Source organism: Heteronotia binoei, chromosome 7 (genome assembly GCF_032191835.1).
Source record: "Heteronotia binoei isolate CCM8104 ecotype False Entrance Well chromosome 7, APGP_CSIRO_Hbin_v1, whole genome shotgun sequence".
NCBI lineage: Eukaryota > Metazoa > Chordata > Lepidosauria > Squamata > Gekkonidae > Heteronotia > Heteronotia binoei.
This window is the reverse complement of record NC_083229.1, coordinates 111601710-111619404: the sequence shown is the minus strand read 5'-3', so window position 1 is coordinate 111619404 and position 17695 is coordinate 111601710. Positions and strand designations below refer to the sequence as shown.

Below are 17695 nucleotides of genomic sequence, written 5' to 3'. Positions count from 1 at the left end.
AACCAACAGGCGACAACAAAAGGAAATGAAAAGTCGTAAATTGTACAGCTGAAAACGGGGCCCTGGCAAATCCTCATAGGGGTTTCGTGTTCTGACCAAGCAGGCCGAATGTCTGCTATTGGATTGCATCCCTCTTGAATAGGGTGTCCCCAGATCCAGACATACGCATTCGTGCCAATGCCTACGTCTCCGCTCCTTGCAAAGAGAGAAGGGGGGCTGCTGTGTTCGCCATAGGGCTCGATCTTCTGTGCTTGAATTGAGAGGAGAATTCCTCCCTCAAGGTCCAGCCCTGCTGGCTTTTCCACTGGAAAGAAAAATATAGATCTGGGATTTGAGCCGGGCTACTCATTTCAGGGCTGTTTCCAGCGCTGGTTTTATCATACTGAAAGGTGGGGGCGGCTTGTGGTATCTGGATGAGATTTTTTTTTCTTTTGGGAGGGGGGGGGTGCGGTCGCGGTTGCTAAAACGCCTCCCCAAATTACAGGATCAAATATTGCCGCGAGATATCCGTTGACAGTTTAATGCTTTTCAGTATCGCGTTGCAGGGAGATCCGTTCAGACGGGTTGGGCCGTTTGGGGGTCGTTTGGGCAACCTTTTCTCCCCCCCTCCCCCCTTTAACAAACCAGGCTTGGAACTGAGAGGGGGGGGAGGGATAGGGAATTTATGACAGCCAGCTTCTTCTGGCTGTGTCCATCTCAGCAACGGTCGGGTTCAGATGTAATAGAAGAAGTAGTAATAATAATAACAACAATAATAATTCTCTCTCTCGAAGTATGGGCAGGGAAGAATTTAATCAGTCATCGCGAGAGTCCTAAAATAAAACCTTTCCCCTATTTATTTATTTTCTAAAATCCCATGCAAGTCATATTTCGAAGGGGCTTTCTATTTTAAGCCCAGCGACAAGCCGGTGGAAATTCTCTGCCTGTTCGGCTTCCCAGCGGAGGCAACTCCTGTTGCAACCCACGGGGCCTTCCCGCCACATGTGTTTGGGTATCGGGATGTAAACTAATTTGATGCTAGCGTGGGTTTCGGTTACTGTGAGAAACCTGATCTAAAATCGGCTCCTTGTCCTGCAATTTCGTTGGCCGCGGGGAGGGCTTTTGGAAACAGCACATTTGCATGGATTCCAAACCAACCCCCCCCCCCTCCGCCCCGCCATCCCTCCCCCCCCCCCGGTTGTTTCATTGCTTTCTCAGACAGCAATGACTGATCCTTGGGTGTATTTGCAACGCGGGGGGGGGGGGAAAGAGGAGAAATCAGTTGCCATCTGGTTTAAATCCTTCAACCGACCCAACTAAACCTCCTACTCCCTCCGGAAGCGTCGGCGGCCGGATCCTTATTCCGGTTCCACTGAAATGATATTTGGGGCTGTAGGCTGCATGCAATGCCCTGAGCTGCGTGGCAGCCCCGGACTTTGACCCGGGTTTTGTGTGCACGTGTGCACCGGCTGGTGTCAGAGCTCCTTTCTTCCCGTGTTCGTGGGGTGCGTGGGGGGCCAGCAGCCTAGCCCTTTGGAACGGGTGGGGGTCACGGGGACAAGGGTCGTTTTCATCCTTGGTTTGCCTCTGTTCGCCTTTCCTAGTAAGCCTACTGAAGAAGACAGGCTAAATCGAGGGTTTAGGCTTATTTGATTATAAATAGCTCGGCGGGATTTTAAAACCCAGCAGCCGGCGGTTGGTGCAGCTCCAGAGAGGTTGCTGAAAATCAGACCGGGGGGGGGGGGATTGTTCCGCCCCACTACGTTCTACTTTATGGGTTTAAGGCCGCCCGCTCGAAGGGATCATATTTCCCCATATAGTTAAAAAAGGAAAAGGGGGGGAAAAAAACAAACCAAAGGAAACTGCCGCCGCGGCCCGTCATTTCTGAACATTTCTCAATTTAATTATGCTCAAATCCAGAAGCACTTTAGGCAAGTTACAAATGAGAGCACCGAGTACAATAAAACCTGTAATAAAGCAACTTCGTCCCATCCACCCGGAATCATTGAGCTCAGGCACAATTAACAGGAGCATAAATCCCAGGCAAGGACGCGAGGGGGGAGGGAGGGGGAAATATGGTCGAAGAATCGGTTATTATTGTTGGACAGAGACGAGGGGTGGGAGGGAAGGAAGGGAGGGAGGGCTTCGGCGGGGAGGGGGACACAAGACCCTGCGAAAGCGTCTCTGTCTCTCTCTGCCCCCCCTTCCCACAAAGCAGCAGCGCTGGCGCTAATTTGTAAACACAGACAGACACATTAGATTGACTGTCAGGCGGGGAATTAGAAAACACGCTTCTCTCTGTGTGTCTCTCTCTGTCTCTCTCTCTCTGTGTCTGTCTTTCTTTCTTTCTGTCTCTCTCCTTTTCTTTCTCTGTCTCTCTCTCTGTCTTTCTTTCTGTCTCTCTCTCTCTGTCTCCCTCTGTGTCTCTCTCTCTCCCCTCTACTTTGACTTTCTAAGCTCGTTTTGGGATTCCAGCGCGCGGGCCGGGCACACCTCCCCCCCCCACACCCCTCCCCAGCGCCTGCAAACGGGCAACCCCGAACTGCAAATCCCAAGGTCTCCAGGAGGCGACTGGCCAAGTGGGCAGCAGCGGTTGGGAGAGGGCAGGCCTGTGGGGCGGCTGGGATGCTCTGGGGAGAGAGGGGGGGGGTGTTGGCTCCATCGCTACGGGCCCCAAGGCTCCTTGTCTCCCTGGGCCACGTCTGCCTCCTGCCCCAACGAGCCCTCCCGCTTCCTGGCCCATTGTGCTGCTCCGCGTGCCCAGAGGCAGCGGCCCTTCGCCTCCTGGAGTCTGGCGATTATTTTAATAATGGCCCATTTGGAAAAAAGGCTTCCTCCCCCCCCCCCCCCGCCGCCCGGTTTGACAGAGAGGGGAGCAGGAGGCTCGCCAGCCCTGGAAGGGGGGGGGGGGGAGAGAATAGGTAGGAGCCCTGGGAAGCCCCGGAACCTCTTCTTGGCGGAGTCCACTCGTTTTCAGTTGCTGGTGGGGCAGGGTTGAAATCCTAAATTCTACTGGCTTGGAAGTTAAGGTGTCTTGGAAGCAAACTCTAGGAACTGTTAAAGACCCCGGACCGGGAAAATACAGTTTCTTTCTTTATTAAAAAATAAATAATAAAAAAAAACCTACATTAAATTCTGCCTTCCATTTACAAAAACCAAACCGGCAGCGCCACAAGGCGCGCGCCTTCTGGAACGCCACACTGCCCGGCAAAACCATAACAACCCGCCGTAGCAGGCAGGAGGCGGAAATACCACCGGGGGGGGGGGCGGCGAAGCTTCCTGCTGTGTTTCTTTTCGCTCCTTTTCAAGATTCACATCCCGGGCTGTTCTTTTGTTGCAGCACGTCGAAGACCCGGGCCTGAACATCCCAGATCAAACTGTAATTAAGAAAGGTAAGCCGTTGCCTTGCGCATTCCAAACATGTCCTCACAAGCCGGGCGCTCTTGCCCGGAGAACTCGCGGCGGCGGCGGCGGCAGCTATTGTTCCCCTCCCCTCCTCTCTCTCTCTCTCCCCCTCCCTCCACGTAATTTACAAGGGGCTGGCAAATGGAAAAACCGAGCCGACAATCCCCCTCGAAGCCAACCTTTCGGTTAATACTAACCTCTGTCAATTGATGTGGCCTGTGGGGTGGGGGTTGTGTGTGATCCTATGCCCTGGCTAAAGGGATCCCCAGCTCGTCTCACTGCGTGGTCCAGACCCGAGGTCTAGTTTCCCTAGTGGCCTGGGGTTCTTCTGCATGAAACACACGCAAAACCACCATTCTCCGTCCTTCCTCCCCTCGGGCCTTCGCCTTCGATTTCAGGTTCATGAGATGGTTGTGCACGGTTTCCGCCAGGAAGCCTTTTGTTGTATCCTGGCAACGAGGGTGTGTGTATGCGCTGCCGGATTGGTGCTGCCCGGCCTTGGGATGGTCTCTGGAGGCGACGGGGGCTCCTGTTTTCCTCGGGATCGTTGCGCGTCGAGAAGAGGTCGCGTCCTCGTTGCCCTGGCTTTGGACCGCCGCGCGGAGAACATGCGTGCGCGGCTCTGGGTGGCAGCTTTTGTGGGACGGGGGGGGGGGGGGAAGAGAGAGAAGCGTTGTTGCAGGTGGTTCTGGGTGCGGGGGGAAGGACCCGAGCCGTGGTTCTCCCTGCCGTGTTCTGCTTGGTAAATTGTTGTTGTTGGAAGGAGGGGACACACCATTGATCCAGGGATGGCTGGCGTCGGACCGGCGGGAAGGCGCGGCTCGGGGTCCTTTAGGGCAGGGTGGATGGGCCAGCCAGCCGCCTCTGGGGTAGATACCCCTCCGTGGGGTTGCCCCTTCCAGAGCAAAAGTTTCAGGCCGTTCCCCCCCCCTGCCCCGCGCCGCCCAATGTGGGGAGCCTTTGTCACGTCAAATTAGATGCGCCAGGAATAAATCTTCAAGAGATGCTCTTTCCAAGTCGACATGATAATTGGCTCTTTTATTAGTAATCTCAGGAGTTCGTTTAACTCCCATTGTCTCGATTAGCCTCCCCAGAGCTATTAATGTCACAAGTGATCTATCCAAAACCGAGATCTCCCCCCCACCCCCTTCCGCCTTCCCCGCGCCACCCTTTTCACATTTGGATTAAGCCCACTTAAGGAAGAATACGAGAAAAAAAAGAGGGGGGGGAAGGGAACGGGGAAGGAAGACCCCGAGGATAACAAAAGAGTCAAGATTTCGAGCGCAACGGGGCGGTGGCGTGAAAGGCGACGCCGGCAAGCCAAGACCCCCTTTTCGCGCGTGGAGATAGCTAGGGGGACCGCGCCAGGCCCGGAAGGTCTGGGAACGAAGCGCATCCCCTGCTCGCCTTCCTTTTGGAGATGTGCCCGTGTGTGCAATGGGGACAGGGGGGGAGCGGCTACGCGAGAAGGCCTGCCGGGGCCCTTCAGCTGCCGCCGTCGCCTGGCTTTGAAACAAAGGACGGCGCTGTCGCTCCTCTGCCTCGGCCGCCTCCTGGCTGGGCGCTGGGCTTTCTGGGGCTCAGGAAGCGGCGCCCACGGAAGAGGCCCGCCTGGGTGGGACCCCGTCCAAAGCTTCGGGGCTGCTCTGGAACCAGCATCCTGCCTAGGCAGGCCCTCGAGCCCACAGCAGTTGGGAATGGGGAGGGCGGGGCGGGGGGAAGGAACAGCAGAGGTACCACAAGACATGTGCCCAACCGGTGCACGTCTGCCTGGAAGTCCCACCACGTTCAGGGTTGCTTCCTGCTGCCCAGACCAGTGTGGGGAGGTCGGTAGGGCGGGTCCTTGCGGGGAGGAAGTAGCCCCTGAGTAGGCTTCGGAGTAGCGCCCACCGTTGGCATCCTCCGAGAGCCGCAGCCTTCTAAGCCAGCAGCCACTGCCCTGTCTGTAGAAGGAGGCCTGCCAGGGGACGATCTGCAGCGCCAGTCGGTTGGGAAGACGCGGCCTCTCCCCGCCCCCTTGAAGGGGGTCTTGAAGGCGACGGGGGGCGTGGCAGAGGCGGGGCTTGGGAAGGGGCTGGGCTGGAGACAGGCTAAGGCGGACAGGCGGCGGCAAAGGCATCAGCCGGCTCCCCTGGGGGGGGGGGGCTCCGCTGCCCACCCCCGCCTCCTCGCAGGAGTCGTCCTTGGAAGGGCAGCTGCTGGGAGAGCCCTCTCAGCCCCACCCACCTCGCAGGGTGTCTGTTGTGGGGGGAGAAGCGATAGCAGATGGGGAGCCGCTCGGAGTCTCTGATTCAGGGAGAAGGGCGGGGTATAAATCTGCAATCCTCCTCCTCCTCCCGGGCGCCCTAACGCGGCTCTCCTCCTCCTCCTCCCCTGCAGGTCCGGTCTCCCTGTCCAAGGCGAGCGTCAACGCGGTCTCGGCCCTGCCCCTCAACAAGGAGGCGCTCTTCGGCGGCGTGGTGAACCCCAACGAGGTCTTCTGCTCGGTGCCCGGCCGCCTCTCGCTGCTCAGCTCCACCTCCAAGTACAAGGTCACGGTGGCCGAAGTGCAGCGGCGCCTCTCCCCGCCCGAGTGCCTCAACGCCTCCCTGCTGGGCGGGGTCCTCCGGAGGTGAGGGGCGGGGCCGGGGGGAAACAGGAGGGTTTGGGCGGGAAGGCCCTCTATTGGCGGGGATTGCCCAGGCGCTGCGGGCCCGCCAGCCAATCACACGTCTCCAGGGCTGGGTCGCCTTTTTCTCGCGCTTCGGCCTTTCCCACTGGAGGCCCCGTGAGCTCCTGATGGGCTACTGACTAGGCAGGGGGCTCCTGCTAGTTGCTGGCTGGCCCTCTTTCCGCAAGGCTTCCAGGATGGGCCCAAAGGCTCTGCGTTCCACGCTCTTCCTTAACAAGGGCCTCTTCAGGGCCGAGATCTCGAGCTGACCCTGTTTGGCACCTGGAGCTGCCTGTTTAGGTGTGCAGTCAGTTGTGCCTTCAGAGCTTAGCCTTAACCAGAAGGGAATTTCAATAAATATGCTGCATAACAGATATTTGTTTTTGTGGTAGGGCATATTAGTCATGTGTGAAGGGGGTCTCATTTTTGCCTTCTTCCAATCAAATCAATCTTTAAAACGCCCCTCTCCCTAGTCTTAAGTCAGGATTAATAGCTGTAAAAGTTTGGTATTATTATTATCAGGGGTGGAATTCTAGCAGGAGCTCCTTTGCATATTAGGCCACACACCCCTGATGTAGCTAATCCTCCAAGAGCATACAGTAGGCCTTGTACTAAGAGACCTGTAAGCCCCAAGAGGATTGGCTACATCAGGGAGGTGTGGCCTAATATACAAATGAGCTCCTGCTAGAATTCCACCTATATTATTATTATTGCTTTTTGGTAGAGAAAGCCCAGCAGGAACTCGTTTGCATATTAGGCCACACCCGCTGACATCACCCTTGTTTCACTTAGGGCTTTTCTGTAGAAAAAGCCCAGTAGGAACTCATTTACATATTAGGCCACACCCCCTGACACCAAGCCAGCCGGAACTCCGTTTCTGTGCATTCCTACTTAAAAAAAAGCCCTGATTATTATTATTGGAACAGGAGAGGACTACCCTTAGTACACCCCAGCTGTTATTGGGCATTTTGAAGCAGGAATCTAAACTTAAGGGCGTTCCAGAGAGCTTATTCTGGGTAGCCCTGTTCCCTTCATGCCAGCCAACCTGTACATTCTGTGTCCAAATGCAAGCTAAGACCATTTAACCGTGGGAGATGCTGGTTTCACAGTCCCACATGGTATGAATAGACCTTCCTTTTAGGGCTGTTATTACTAGAACATGGTTATACACAGGGCTTTTTTTATGTAGAAAAAGACCAGCAGGAACTTATTCGCATATTAGACCACACCCCCTGACACCACCATTTTCCACATAGGGCTTTTTTGTAGAAAAAGCCCAGCAGGAATTCATTTGCATATTAAGCCACACCCCCTGATGCTACGCCAGCTGGAACTGCGTTCCTGTTAAAAAAAACAACAACCCTGGTTTTATATTATACAGAATATAAAAGTACTTTCTGAAAGTACTGCAAAGTCTCCAGAGATGTGGCTTGGTCCTACTCAAGGCAGGCAGCATGTTCTGCCACAAAGAGTGGCTTCCTGGCTTTTTGTTCTCACACCAGCCCTCTGAAGCAGTCCTAGAGGGGACGACTGTCCCAAGGTCACCCGGGGATCTTCCTGGCGGAGGGAGGATTTGAACCCAGGTCCTAGGCCAGCACTCTAATCCCTACATCCCTGTCTCCAGCTCTATAGCATCCCGTAGTATGGATCCCTTTCCCCATAACACTGCAAAGCACATCAAGGTTTGATGAAAACTTGCAGGCACCAGCTGAGGGCAGTGCCAGCATTATTTTCCTGAAAGAAGTCACTATGTATGACTGTGCTGCAATGGGGGACTCTCAGGGGTTTTATCCGGCAAGCTGGGCACAGGGGTTTCTTCTTTATGGAAGGAACTACAATTCAGCAAACAGCCTTTCTTCCACCTGCCTGTTCCCCCTCCTCCCTTTTGACCACTATAATAAATAACGAAAGCCCCGGTTTTGGCAAAATAATATGCATCTTTCCCTCTTAATCTCTGCAGCAAAATGGAATGCAATTTTCATAATGGCAGACAAATGAAGGCCCTTGACTGTTGTGAATTAGGCTTGTCAATAATGCCAGAAGATCTGACTAAACCAGGCCCACTAGGCCACTGATAGTGGCTCTGAATTCAGGTTCAGCAGGAAAGAATCTGTGGCAGCCCTCGTTGCCCACCTATGGCTTGCAAAGAGATAACCTTTCAAACAAAAAAGCACTTCACTGGCCAGCCTATCCTTCTTTCAGACTCAAGGAAATATTTCAGCACAGTTGCCTAGTTTGCATTTAATTCTGCCTTGGCATTTTGGGGGAATGCAACTTCATTAAATATCCTTCCTAATAAGGATTGGTAATAGTTTTTTTTGGGGGGGGGGAGGGAAGAGGAAAATATATGAAATAATTTCAATATGATGTGGCATATATTAGTCATGTGTTAAATGGCTTTTTAAAAATGTGTGAAATAGGGCGAAGTCAAAAAATGGAGGGAGATCTCTGCGAGAAAAACTGGACAAAATAGGATTAAATTTGCCAGCCGGGAGACGTAAAGCTGCTAATGTTACCCTACTGACATCACTAGTAGAAGGTAAGTCATGACTTTAGATTTTGCAGGTGGAAGGGGATTCTTTCGTAAAGGTATAGGGGTTCATTTTTTTTGTCAGTTCAACAAAACGGGGGCATTTGGGAGAGCCGTGTTAAAATGTTTATGGGCATTGTTTAATTTAAATCGTTATGTCTAAAGAAAACTCTTGTTTTGACCTTCTGCTTTGTACTTTTTCTGAAAAGTGAATTGAAACTGTCAGCCCAGTCAAAAACCCATTCATGTCAAAATACTTGGAAGTGGGCTCTATTGAAATCTGTTTGCACTTAAATCCCTGTAAATGCATTTAGGACCTGGTTGCCAAGTCCCAGGGAAGTGAGTGAAACTAAGTTGGCTTAAAGTCTAAAACTTCACTTTAACTGGGTTGCCAGTGGAACAGTCCCTTGCATTTAAAAAAGTAGAACTGGGGAACATTAATCGAGTAAGCGTAATTAATGGATTAATTTATTAATCACTGATTGACATGGTGGATTTTAATTGGATTTTAATCAGAGCAGTCCCCAGTGAAAGGGGGCAATGTAGCAATGCGCACAATCTCACGCTAGCTCTTGATTCAGATCAGGAGGTTATGATTATTTTATAAACAATATGTGGTTTAGCTATGCTGTTTACTCAAGAGATGCTGCTTCTCTTCTGGATAATTGCAAATTTTATTGGAAAATGAATTGATTAATTAATCTAAAGCAAGTGGTTTTGAACGTGGTTCATAAACTAATTGAGCTTTTGGGCTTTAAAAAGGTAGTAATTTGGATTTAAACTAATACTCACCCAGGACTGCCATCCCACTAATCTAAAATGTCTGCTTTAGGATTATTTAAGCAATTTATTCGGATCCAGGGTGATCTAACTCGTAAATGTGTTCTAATTTATTGAATCTTTATACACACAACTGAATTTATCTAGAACCTAGATGGATTTTATTGCAAATCCAGTTCCTCTGTTCAGCTGTGCTGTAGACTGAAGACTCTTGTTGATGTAACTGGGATTTAAATTCAGGTTATGTTGAAATACTCTGGCTAACTCATTTGTGGGTTATCTGAAAATTATGTTTCTCTTGTTGATGTAATTGGGATTTAAATCCAGGTTATGTTCAAATACTCCGGCTAACTCATTTGTGGGTTATCTGAAAATTATGTTTCTTACTTTACCTTGAAATCCATGATCCCCTATGTTCATTCCACTGAACAGAATGGATTCAAAGAAGCACAAAATGACTCCCAAGTGTGTATACTGTACCCAGGAAAATGACTCAGGTTGTTAAAAAAGGGGCCATGGAAGGAACCCATGTTTGCTGGCTCATGTGACTGAAGGGATGCTATAATAGAGTCAATTAGAACTTTTGTTATGTTAATCATTATTCACTGCAAGTCCCAAACAGGCCTCATCACAAGTGAAGACTCTATAAACAAATTCAGAGTTGGAGGGAAGGATGACAGAGACACACACACACAGGACAGGGGTGGCCAACAGTAGCTCTCCAGATGTTTTTTTTGCCTACAATTTCCACCAGCCCCAGCCATTGGCCATGCTGGCTGGGGCTGATGGAAGTTGTAGGCAAAAACATCTGGAGAGCTACCGTTGGCCACCCCTGACATAGGAGATGGTCTGGTCTACCCAACAGTGGAGCGTGACCACTCTTCCAAATAAAGACTACTCTTCCAAATAAAATAAATTAAAAGTGTCCTTTGGATCAGACCACCTCTCACATTCTGTATAAATGGTACAGGCTAATATGTTCAGAATGCATGGCACTGCCAGCTTCCATGTACCTCTGCTCTGCCAGCTGTCCTGTAAAAGAGGCCACATACATTCAGACCAATTTTGCACTGGACTTTTAATTCTGGTTTAGCCCTGTCCCCAAGCTGACAGTCTACGCTAAAATCATAGAATCATAGAGTTGGCTTCTCTGATTCTAGTGTAGAATGTCAGTTTGGGGACAGAGTTAAGCCATGATTAAAGGTCTAGTGTGAAATTCAGTCATTTCTCCATGTTTATGCCAAGCTAATATTCTTAATTCTTGTGAGCTGGGATATAAAAGGGAAATGGAATTCAGAAAGGAGGCTGAGGAATATATTTCTTGGCACTGGCGCATTAACTAGGTCACCACGCAAACAGGTACACTGTCCGGTCATCTGTTTGTCTAGACCACATTTTTTAAACGCACCCTTTCCAGCCCCCCTCTGTCACCTTCTGTGCTCATCGCTGAACAATGTCAGGGGGCCGCTCTCCCCCCAAGTTAAAGTCCCTGCTGCTGGAAACCACATACCAGTAAATCATTTGAGTTCTTCTGGCATCTGCATTTGAGAAATGCATGACCACTGCTTCCTGAATTAGTTTGGGAATCCTTGACCTCCTAAACCATGATTTAATGGTGTCCTGAAAGCCTCCCAGCCAGCAGCCCCTTTGTTCTCGGTCATTACAGAATAGGAGGCAGCTGCCTTGGGTAGGATTCTCTGATTTGACTGTAAGAGAAGGGGAGGAAAACAGGACACTATTTTGCAGGGAATGAATGGCCTGGCCGGAGTGAAGCTTCATTGCAGCCCTTGTATTCTAATGCAGAAGGGGATACTCTGGTCTGGCATAAGAAGGCCTACCTGGCTGCAGCTGTTGACACCAGGAAACTGATGTGAGGGTTACACCTTTGCAATCCTTCTCCTTCAGCATTTTTCTTTGGAGGTCTTTAACCCCAATTTTGATTCCTCTCTGCAAAGAGTTTAGTTAAAGGGTGTCTTCTGGCTCCTAAGAACCAGCTGTGGTTTTCACTTAGCAGCCAGAGAACAGTTTGCTTCTCTGGCCTGGTGTCTGGTTTAAAACACGCAAGTGTCAAAGGAACGAGGCAAAAGGCATTTTAAGGATGCAGCCACAACAGAAAGAGCTTCGTGGAGCTTTTCTTTGTCCTTAGGAAGCAGAGGCTACCTGCAAGGTGATGCGCAGTTGAAGGCTAAACTCGGGGGTGGGGGTGGAATGACAAGAAAGTTTCCATAAACTGGAGAAATACTCTGAAGGGAGTGCTAACAAAATAAAGAGAGAGAGGGGAAATCCGATTTAAAAAGAAAAATGTCTGGTGAAGGCTGATACTGCTGAGATTCTAAATAATATGTAGTAGAGCTTATCAGGACTTTGGGCTTGCTTTCTCTCTCTCTCTCTCTCTCTCTCTCTTTCTCTCTTAACAATCTATTGGACATTGCAGGGGCCCGATCCACTTACATGGGAAGACACAAAAGAGGGGTAGGCTAATGCGAGGCAGATAAATCGAGAATGGTGGCTAACCTCCCCCCCTTCTCCGCCCCCTCCCGAGATCGCGTCCAGTTGTTTTGGCTGCGGGTCCCCGCGCGATGCGGCAGTTTCTCAGGCGCTGTTATTGTTTATGATCCGCTCCATTTTATGGAAACAAGCTCGCCCGACTGAGGCTTTGAAGCTCTAATTGGCGCATGCGTTCTTCCGGACCCCGAGCTAATGGCAGGAAGCCCTGCAGTAAAAAACCAACTGGTTCAGGAAATTAAAACCAAAGATTCGAAAATCAACAAAACAGACAGACTTTCAACGGAATGACCCTCACATTCTTATGGTTAATCGTTTGGAAGGGAACGGGGGCGGGGCGGGAGAGGAGGAGGAGGAGGGAAAGGAGGGATAACTATTTATATGTGCGCTCAAGTTAAAATTTAAACACTTCAGAGGTGTTTAGCGCAGCGCGTTGAGGAGAGCTGCAGAAGCAGCGGGGATCAAGAATCAATACTAGTCGCTGGAATATGCAAAATGAAACAAAATCATAAGCGTTTTTAGCACGCAAGCTTCTAAGATATATATATATATATAAATCTTATCTGTGATTAACGTGTATCAATTTAAAATACAAACTCGCTATTTCACTTGACCCAACAGAAACAAAGCAAAGTGCTTTGGTCAAAATCAGTGTCTAAAGAGGCGATCACACGTCAAGCTAATTAATGCAGTTTCAATCCACTCTCAAACAGGATTTGGCCAGTTCGCACAGTAAAATTTATTTGGAAAGTGCATGGAAAGTGTATTGAAACTGCATTATTTAGCATGTGTGATTGCATTCGATGAGTTTTAGGGCTGAAAGCACTGAAGTGGATTAGTCGGTAGTTAAACCATGGTGTTCGTTTATTGCAGTTTTCCCCTCCTTAAAAAAAGAAAAGAAAAAGATCTTAGCATGTTTCAGCCAGATACGTCGCTTGGAGGAGGGGAGAGTTGTTTGGTTGTGATGTCCGGATGGTAAACAACGCTCATGGCATGAATTAGTTAACGAGAAGCAGGTTGTTACCTCCAGAAATCGTCCTCCCATCTCTTTTTGGGCCCAGGCATTTTCCAATATATACACCCATATTTATAGCCTTGGTTTGCTTTGGTTAATGTTCAGCCAAGATCCATCAAGCACTTCCGGTGAGCCTGCCTTCTTAATTTAGGTCAGCAAATGCACGCCTTCTCCTTGGCTGGAATCTTGTCTAACTGCAAAACGTGTCTAACCCCCACTCCCCCCGCGTCGTTTTGCACCCACTGACTTAAAGCGGCAACTTCAGGACGTTTTTGGCCGGAGCATTTGTTTTGTTCAAGGGGTTTACTAAGCAGTGCGATCCTAAACACCCTTCTGAGTACAGGGCTTAAAGGCAAAGGTAGTCCCCTGTGCAAGCACCAGTCGTTTCCGACTCTGGAGTGACGTTGCTTTCACAACGTTTTCAAGGCAGATTTTTTACGGGGTGGTTTGCCATTGACTTCCCCAGTCATCTACACTTTCCCCCCAGCAATCTGGGTACTCATTTTACCGACCTCGGAAGGATGGAAGGCTGAGTCAACCTGGAGACGGCTACCTGAACCAGCTTCCGCTGGGATCGAACTCAAGTCGTGAGCAGACTGCTGCTTTACCACTCTGCGCCACGGGGCTCTTATGAAGGGCTTAGAAGAGGGTAACTAAAATTGCCCCTTGGAGAAACGTTTGAGTACTGATCAGAGTATTCATCCCTCCCCCATCTCCCCCCTCCCCGCCCCATCTTCCAATTCCAGGAGAAGCAGTTCATCTCGCCAGGGATTTTGGTTACGTCTGTGAGACAGAATTTCCTGCCAAAGCGGTAGCTGAATTTCTCAACCGACAACATTCCGATCCAAACGAGCAAGTCACAAGAAAAAACATGCTTCTAGCTACGAAGTAAGGCTTTTACCTTTAAGGAGTACGTCAGCATTTAACAAAGAAAAGAAACGTTTCATTTCGGTTTGTTAGGTTGGCTGTGTTGGGCTGTTTCCTTTGATTTAGCTGCATCTCGTTGGGAGGGAAGTTTCCGCCACCCATACAAGACCCTCCCCTGTAGAAAGCGCCCCCTTTGGTGTATACTGGGTGGCACAGAAGGGCCCAAAGAACTGAAGTGACTGCCGGGTTGGAGTTTATGCAGATAAGTGGAGAGGATTTTTTTCCCGCCAAAAGAAATAAATTGTAATAGGTGATTATTTGAAAGCAAAAATACGCTTTTAAGTCATGATCAGCGATTGGAATTGGCCGGTTGGGGAAGAGTCCAGTAGTCCACTTCTGTTTTAGGGGACGCTGAGACCCAATAGCGTTACCAGGGCTTTTTTTCATCAGGAACACAGTTCTGGCTGGCTTGGCATCAAGGGGTGTGGTATAATATGCAACTGAGTGTCTGTTGGGCTTTTTCTACAACAAAAGCCCTGTATCTATCCATCTATCCATCATCTATCTGTCTGTCTGTCTGTCTGTCTGTCTGTCTGTCTGTCTGTCTGTCTGTCTGTCTGTCTGTCTATCTATCTATCTATCTATCTATCTATCTATCTATCTATCTATCTATCTATCTATCTATCTATCTATCTATCTATCTATCTATCTATCTATCTATCTATCTATCTATCTATCTATCTATCTATCTATCTATCTATCTATCTATCTATCTATCATTTTTTTGTAGCAGGAACTCCTTTGCATATTAGACCACACCTCCTTGATGTAGCCAATCCTCCTGGAGTTTGCAGGGCTCTTAGTACAGGGCCTACTGCAAGCTTCAGGAGGATTGGCTACATCAGGGGTGTGTGGCCTAATATGCAATGGAGTTCCTGCTACGAAAAAGTCATCTGTCTGTCTGTCTATCTATCTATCTTGGTATTTGTAAATCCAGCTTTGGGGGAGGGAGTCACAACTAGGCATTTCAGAGAGAAAGGGGGAGGAGAATGGTAACCCCCCCCCCCATCTCCAATGGCAGACAGTCACGGTGGCCTCTGTGGGACCTGGGCTTCGTGCCGCTCTCAGTCCATTCTAACCTGGGAAGCTGCTGGGCGCAGCCACTCGGTCGGGTGGTGAGTCTGCAAAGGGGCTCCAGGAGACCAGCAGCGGAGGGCTGCACTGAGAACTGCTCTGCGGGTGGTGGGCGGGGACCAGCGCGCCTGCGCGAGAGGAGATTCCCCCCCCCCCGGCTGCAAATGGGGTGTTTGCTGGAAATTCAAAGGCGGGGCGGGCGGGCTGGCCCTTCCTGACCGCTGGCGATGTCCGTCCCCCAAGGGCACCGCGCCAGAGGGCAGCGGCTGAAGCTGGGGACAGACGGGGAGATATTCCAGGCTCGGGAGAGCAAAGGCTTTCCACGTGCCCCTCTGCAGGCTCCCTCCCTTCCCAGGCGCGACAGTTTACTCAGACGGCTTCTGCCTTCTCTTGTCGCCTGCGCGCAAAGTCCGCGGGCGCGTTGGCCCTTGCGCTGAGGTTGCCCGCCTGCCTGGCTGGCTCTGGAATCCCTCAAAGTCCCAGAGGGGGGAGGGGATGACTGGCCCGACGGGAAGCTCCCTCTGCCTCTCCAGCGCCCCCTCCCTGCTCTTCCACGTGGACTCCCCCCCCCCCGCCCTTTAAAAACCAAGTAAAATCCGCTCCGAGGCCCTCCTTCACCATGAATGGGTGTCCGCTGAGCCATGGGCCAGCTAAGGCAGAGATCCCGGGAGCCAGCGCCTCCCAAACCAACTCCCTCCCCAGAAACTCTGCTGGGCCAACCCCTGGTTACGGAAGGCGAGGAGTAGGGTTGCCAAGTCCAATTCAAGAAATATCTGGGGACATTGGGGGTGGAGCCAGAAGCAAGGCTGTGACAAGCATAATTGAACTCCAAAGAGAATGCTGGCCATCACATTTAAAGGGACCGCACACCTTTTAAATGTCTTCCCATAAATAATGAATAGGGGCACATTCTTTTAGGGCTCATAGAATTGGACCCCCTGGTCCAATCTTTTTGAAACTTGGGGGGTATTTTGGGGAGAGGAACAGGATGCTATACTGAAAATTTGGTGCATCTAACTAAAAAAAAACAGCCCCCCAGAACCCCAGATACCCAGGGATCAATTCTCCATTATTTCCTATGAGAATAAGTCTCCCTAGGGAATAATAAGAGTTCCCAGCAGACATTTCCCTTCCCCACCCCGCTTTCTAGTGACTCTGAAGCGGGGGGAGGGCCTCCAAACCGGGTGATCCCCTGCCCCCACTTGGGGTTTGGCAACCCTAGCGGGGAGAGCTGGCCCTGCTCTAGGGGTGGGGAGGGGTGAGATCTGCCTTAGAAGGGCAAATGGTGTGTGTGTGTCTGTGTGCGGGGGTTGCCCCCAGTGTTCCTTCTCAGCGGAGTTAGTGTGAGCCAGCTCGCAGATTCTTAGCTTCCGGCTCACACCTTTTTGTCTCAGCTCAGGAGAAATGGCCCCAGAGCAAGCTCACGTGGGCAGTGGCTCTCCACTTTAATGTCAAGAGCTCACAAAGCAGAATTTTTACTCACCGGACTCCACAGCTTAGAAGGAGCGTTGGTCGCCCCTGCTCTTTTTTGCTGGCTCGCATCGACCGGGCTAAGTTTGAAGCGGGGCAGGTGCCTAAAGGCTGGGCTGGGCAGGGCAAGGGGAAGAGGGGGGGCGTGGAGTGGCAGGCCAAGCCGTAGGAGCCGTCGGGGGGTCTCTGAGTGCGAGTTGGAGGAGGGGTGTGGTGTGGAGTGCATTTTGCCTCGGCTGCTGCGAAAAGCTGACTGATTTCTCTCTCTTTCCCTCCCTCCCTCTCCCCCTTGCTTCTCCTCCTTCTCCCGGGCGCGCCGTCGGGGCTGCAGACAGATCTGCAAGGAGTTCACCGACCTGCTGGCTCAGGACCGCTCTCCGCTGGGCAACTCGCGCCCCTCGCCCATCCTGGAGCCGGGCATCCAGAGCTGCCTGACCCACTTCAACCTCATCTCGCACGGCTTCGGCAGTCCGGCCGTCTGCGCCGCGGTCACCGCCCTGCAGAACTATCTCACCGAGGCGCTCAAGGCCATGGACAAAATGTACCTCAGCAACAACCCCAACAGCCACACGGACAGCAGCGCCAAGGGCGGCGACAAAGAGGAGAAGCACCGGAAATGAAGGCGGCGGGGTGGAGGACGGTCTCTGCCCCGCTCCGCTCCTGCCAGCCGCCTCCTTGGCCCGGGCAATTACTGCAAGCCACCGAGAGCTTCGGCCCTCCCCGGAGCCCCGCCCCCACCCGCAGGCTCCGCCCTCTTCCAGCAGCCCCGCCCCCAGTTGGCTCCCAGTTGCTACCCGGCCTGGAAACCCTCGAGGGGGAAACCAACGAGGCTGGTGTGGGAATCATCAGCCCCCCCCTTCTCCCCCCGGTGGATTTTTAAGTTGGTGTGAACTTATTTTTTTTTTCATTTTTCGAAAGAAAACAAAGTTGTGTTTTTTTTAAAAGAAATTAAAAAAGGAACTTTTTGTCCTGCGAAAGAGAGAGCTAAAACTGAAAGCGCGACACGTGTGGAGAACTCGAACCCAGCGCTTCATCGGACTTGAATCGCCGCCTCCCCTTATACAAACTTTCGTTTAAAGATTGTAGCCATATTTAAACACAAACACACACACACACACACGAGCGAAAGAGGCGAAAACAAACGGAAAGATAATGATAATGATGATGACGGTGACATTTTATCAGTATTGTGAATAAACTTGAACGCAAACCACGCCCAGTTCCATGTCGTATCTTCAGTGGTAGACATTTTTTTTTCCTCCTGTCCAAGGTAAAGCCAATCCCATCCGAACTTTCTGAGGGTGACACCGATTTCACGGTTCTTCTCTAAGGGAATCAGTGTTCATGTATGTATATATTT

The 17695-nt window shown here is 50.9% G+C and overlaps 1 protein-coding gene across 3 annotated transcripts in view; it reads left to right on the top strand.

Annotated features, from left to right (window-relative positions):
• Nucleotides 1-16956, top strand: part of TFAP2A (transcription factor AP-2 alpha) — a 29729-nt gene extending 12773 nt beyond the window's left edge. For all 3 annotated transcript variants that reach the window (XM_060244205.1, XM_060244204.1, XM_060244206.1), the window contains exons 3-7: nt 3320-3371; nt 5764-5995; nt 8455-8573; nt 13611-13752; nt 16667-16956. In XM_060244205.1, coding sequence (XP_060100188.1) covers nt 3320-3371; nt 5764-5995; nt 8455-8573; nt 13611-13752; nt 16667-16955 — 834 coding nt within the window. In that variant the 3' untranslated portion in view covers nt 16956. The remainder of the gene's footprint in view (nt 1-3319; nt 3372-5763; nt 5996-8454; nt 8574-13610; nt 13753-16666) is intronic.
• Nucleotides 16957-17695: the final 739 nt, after the last annotated feature.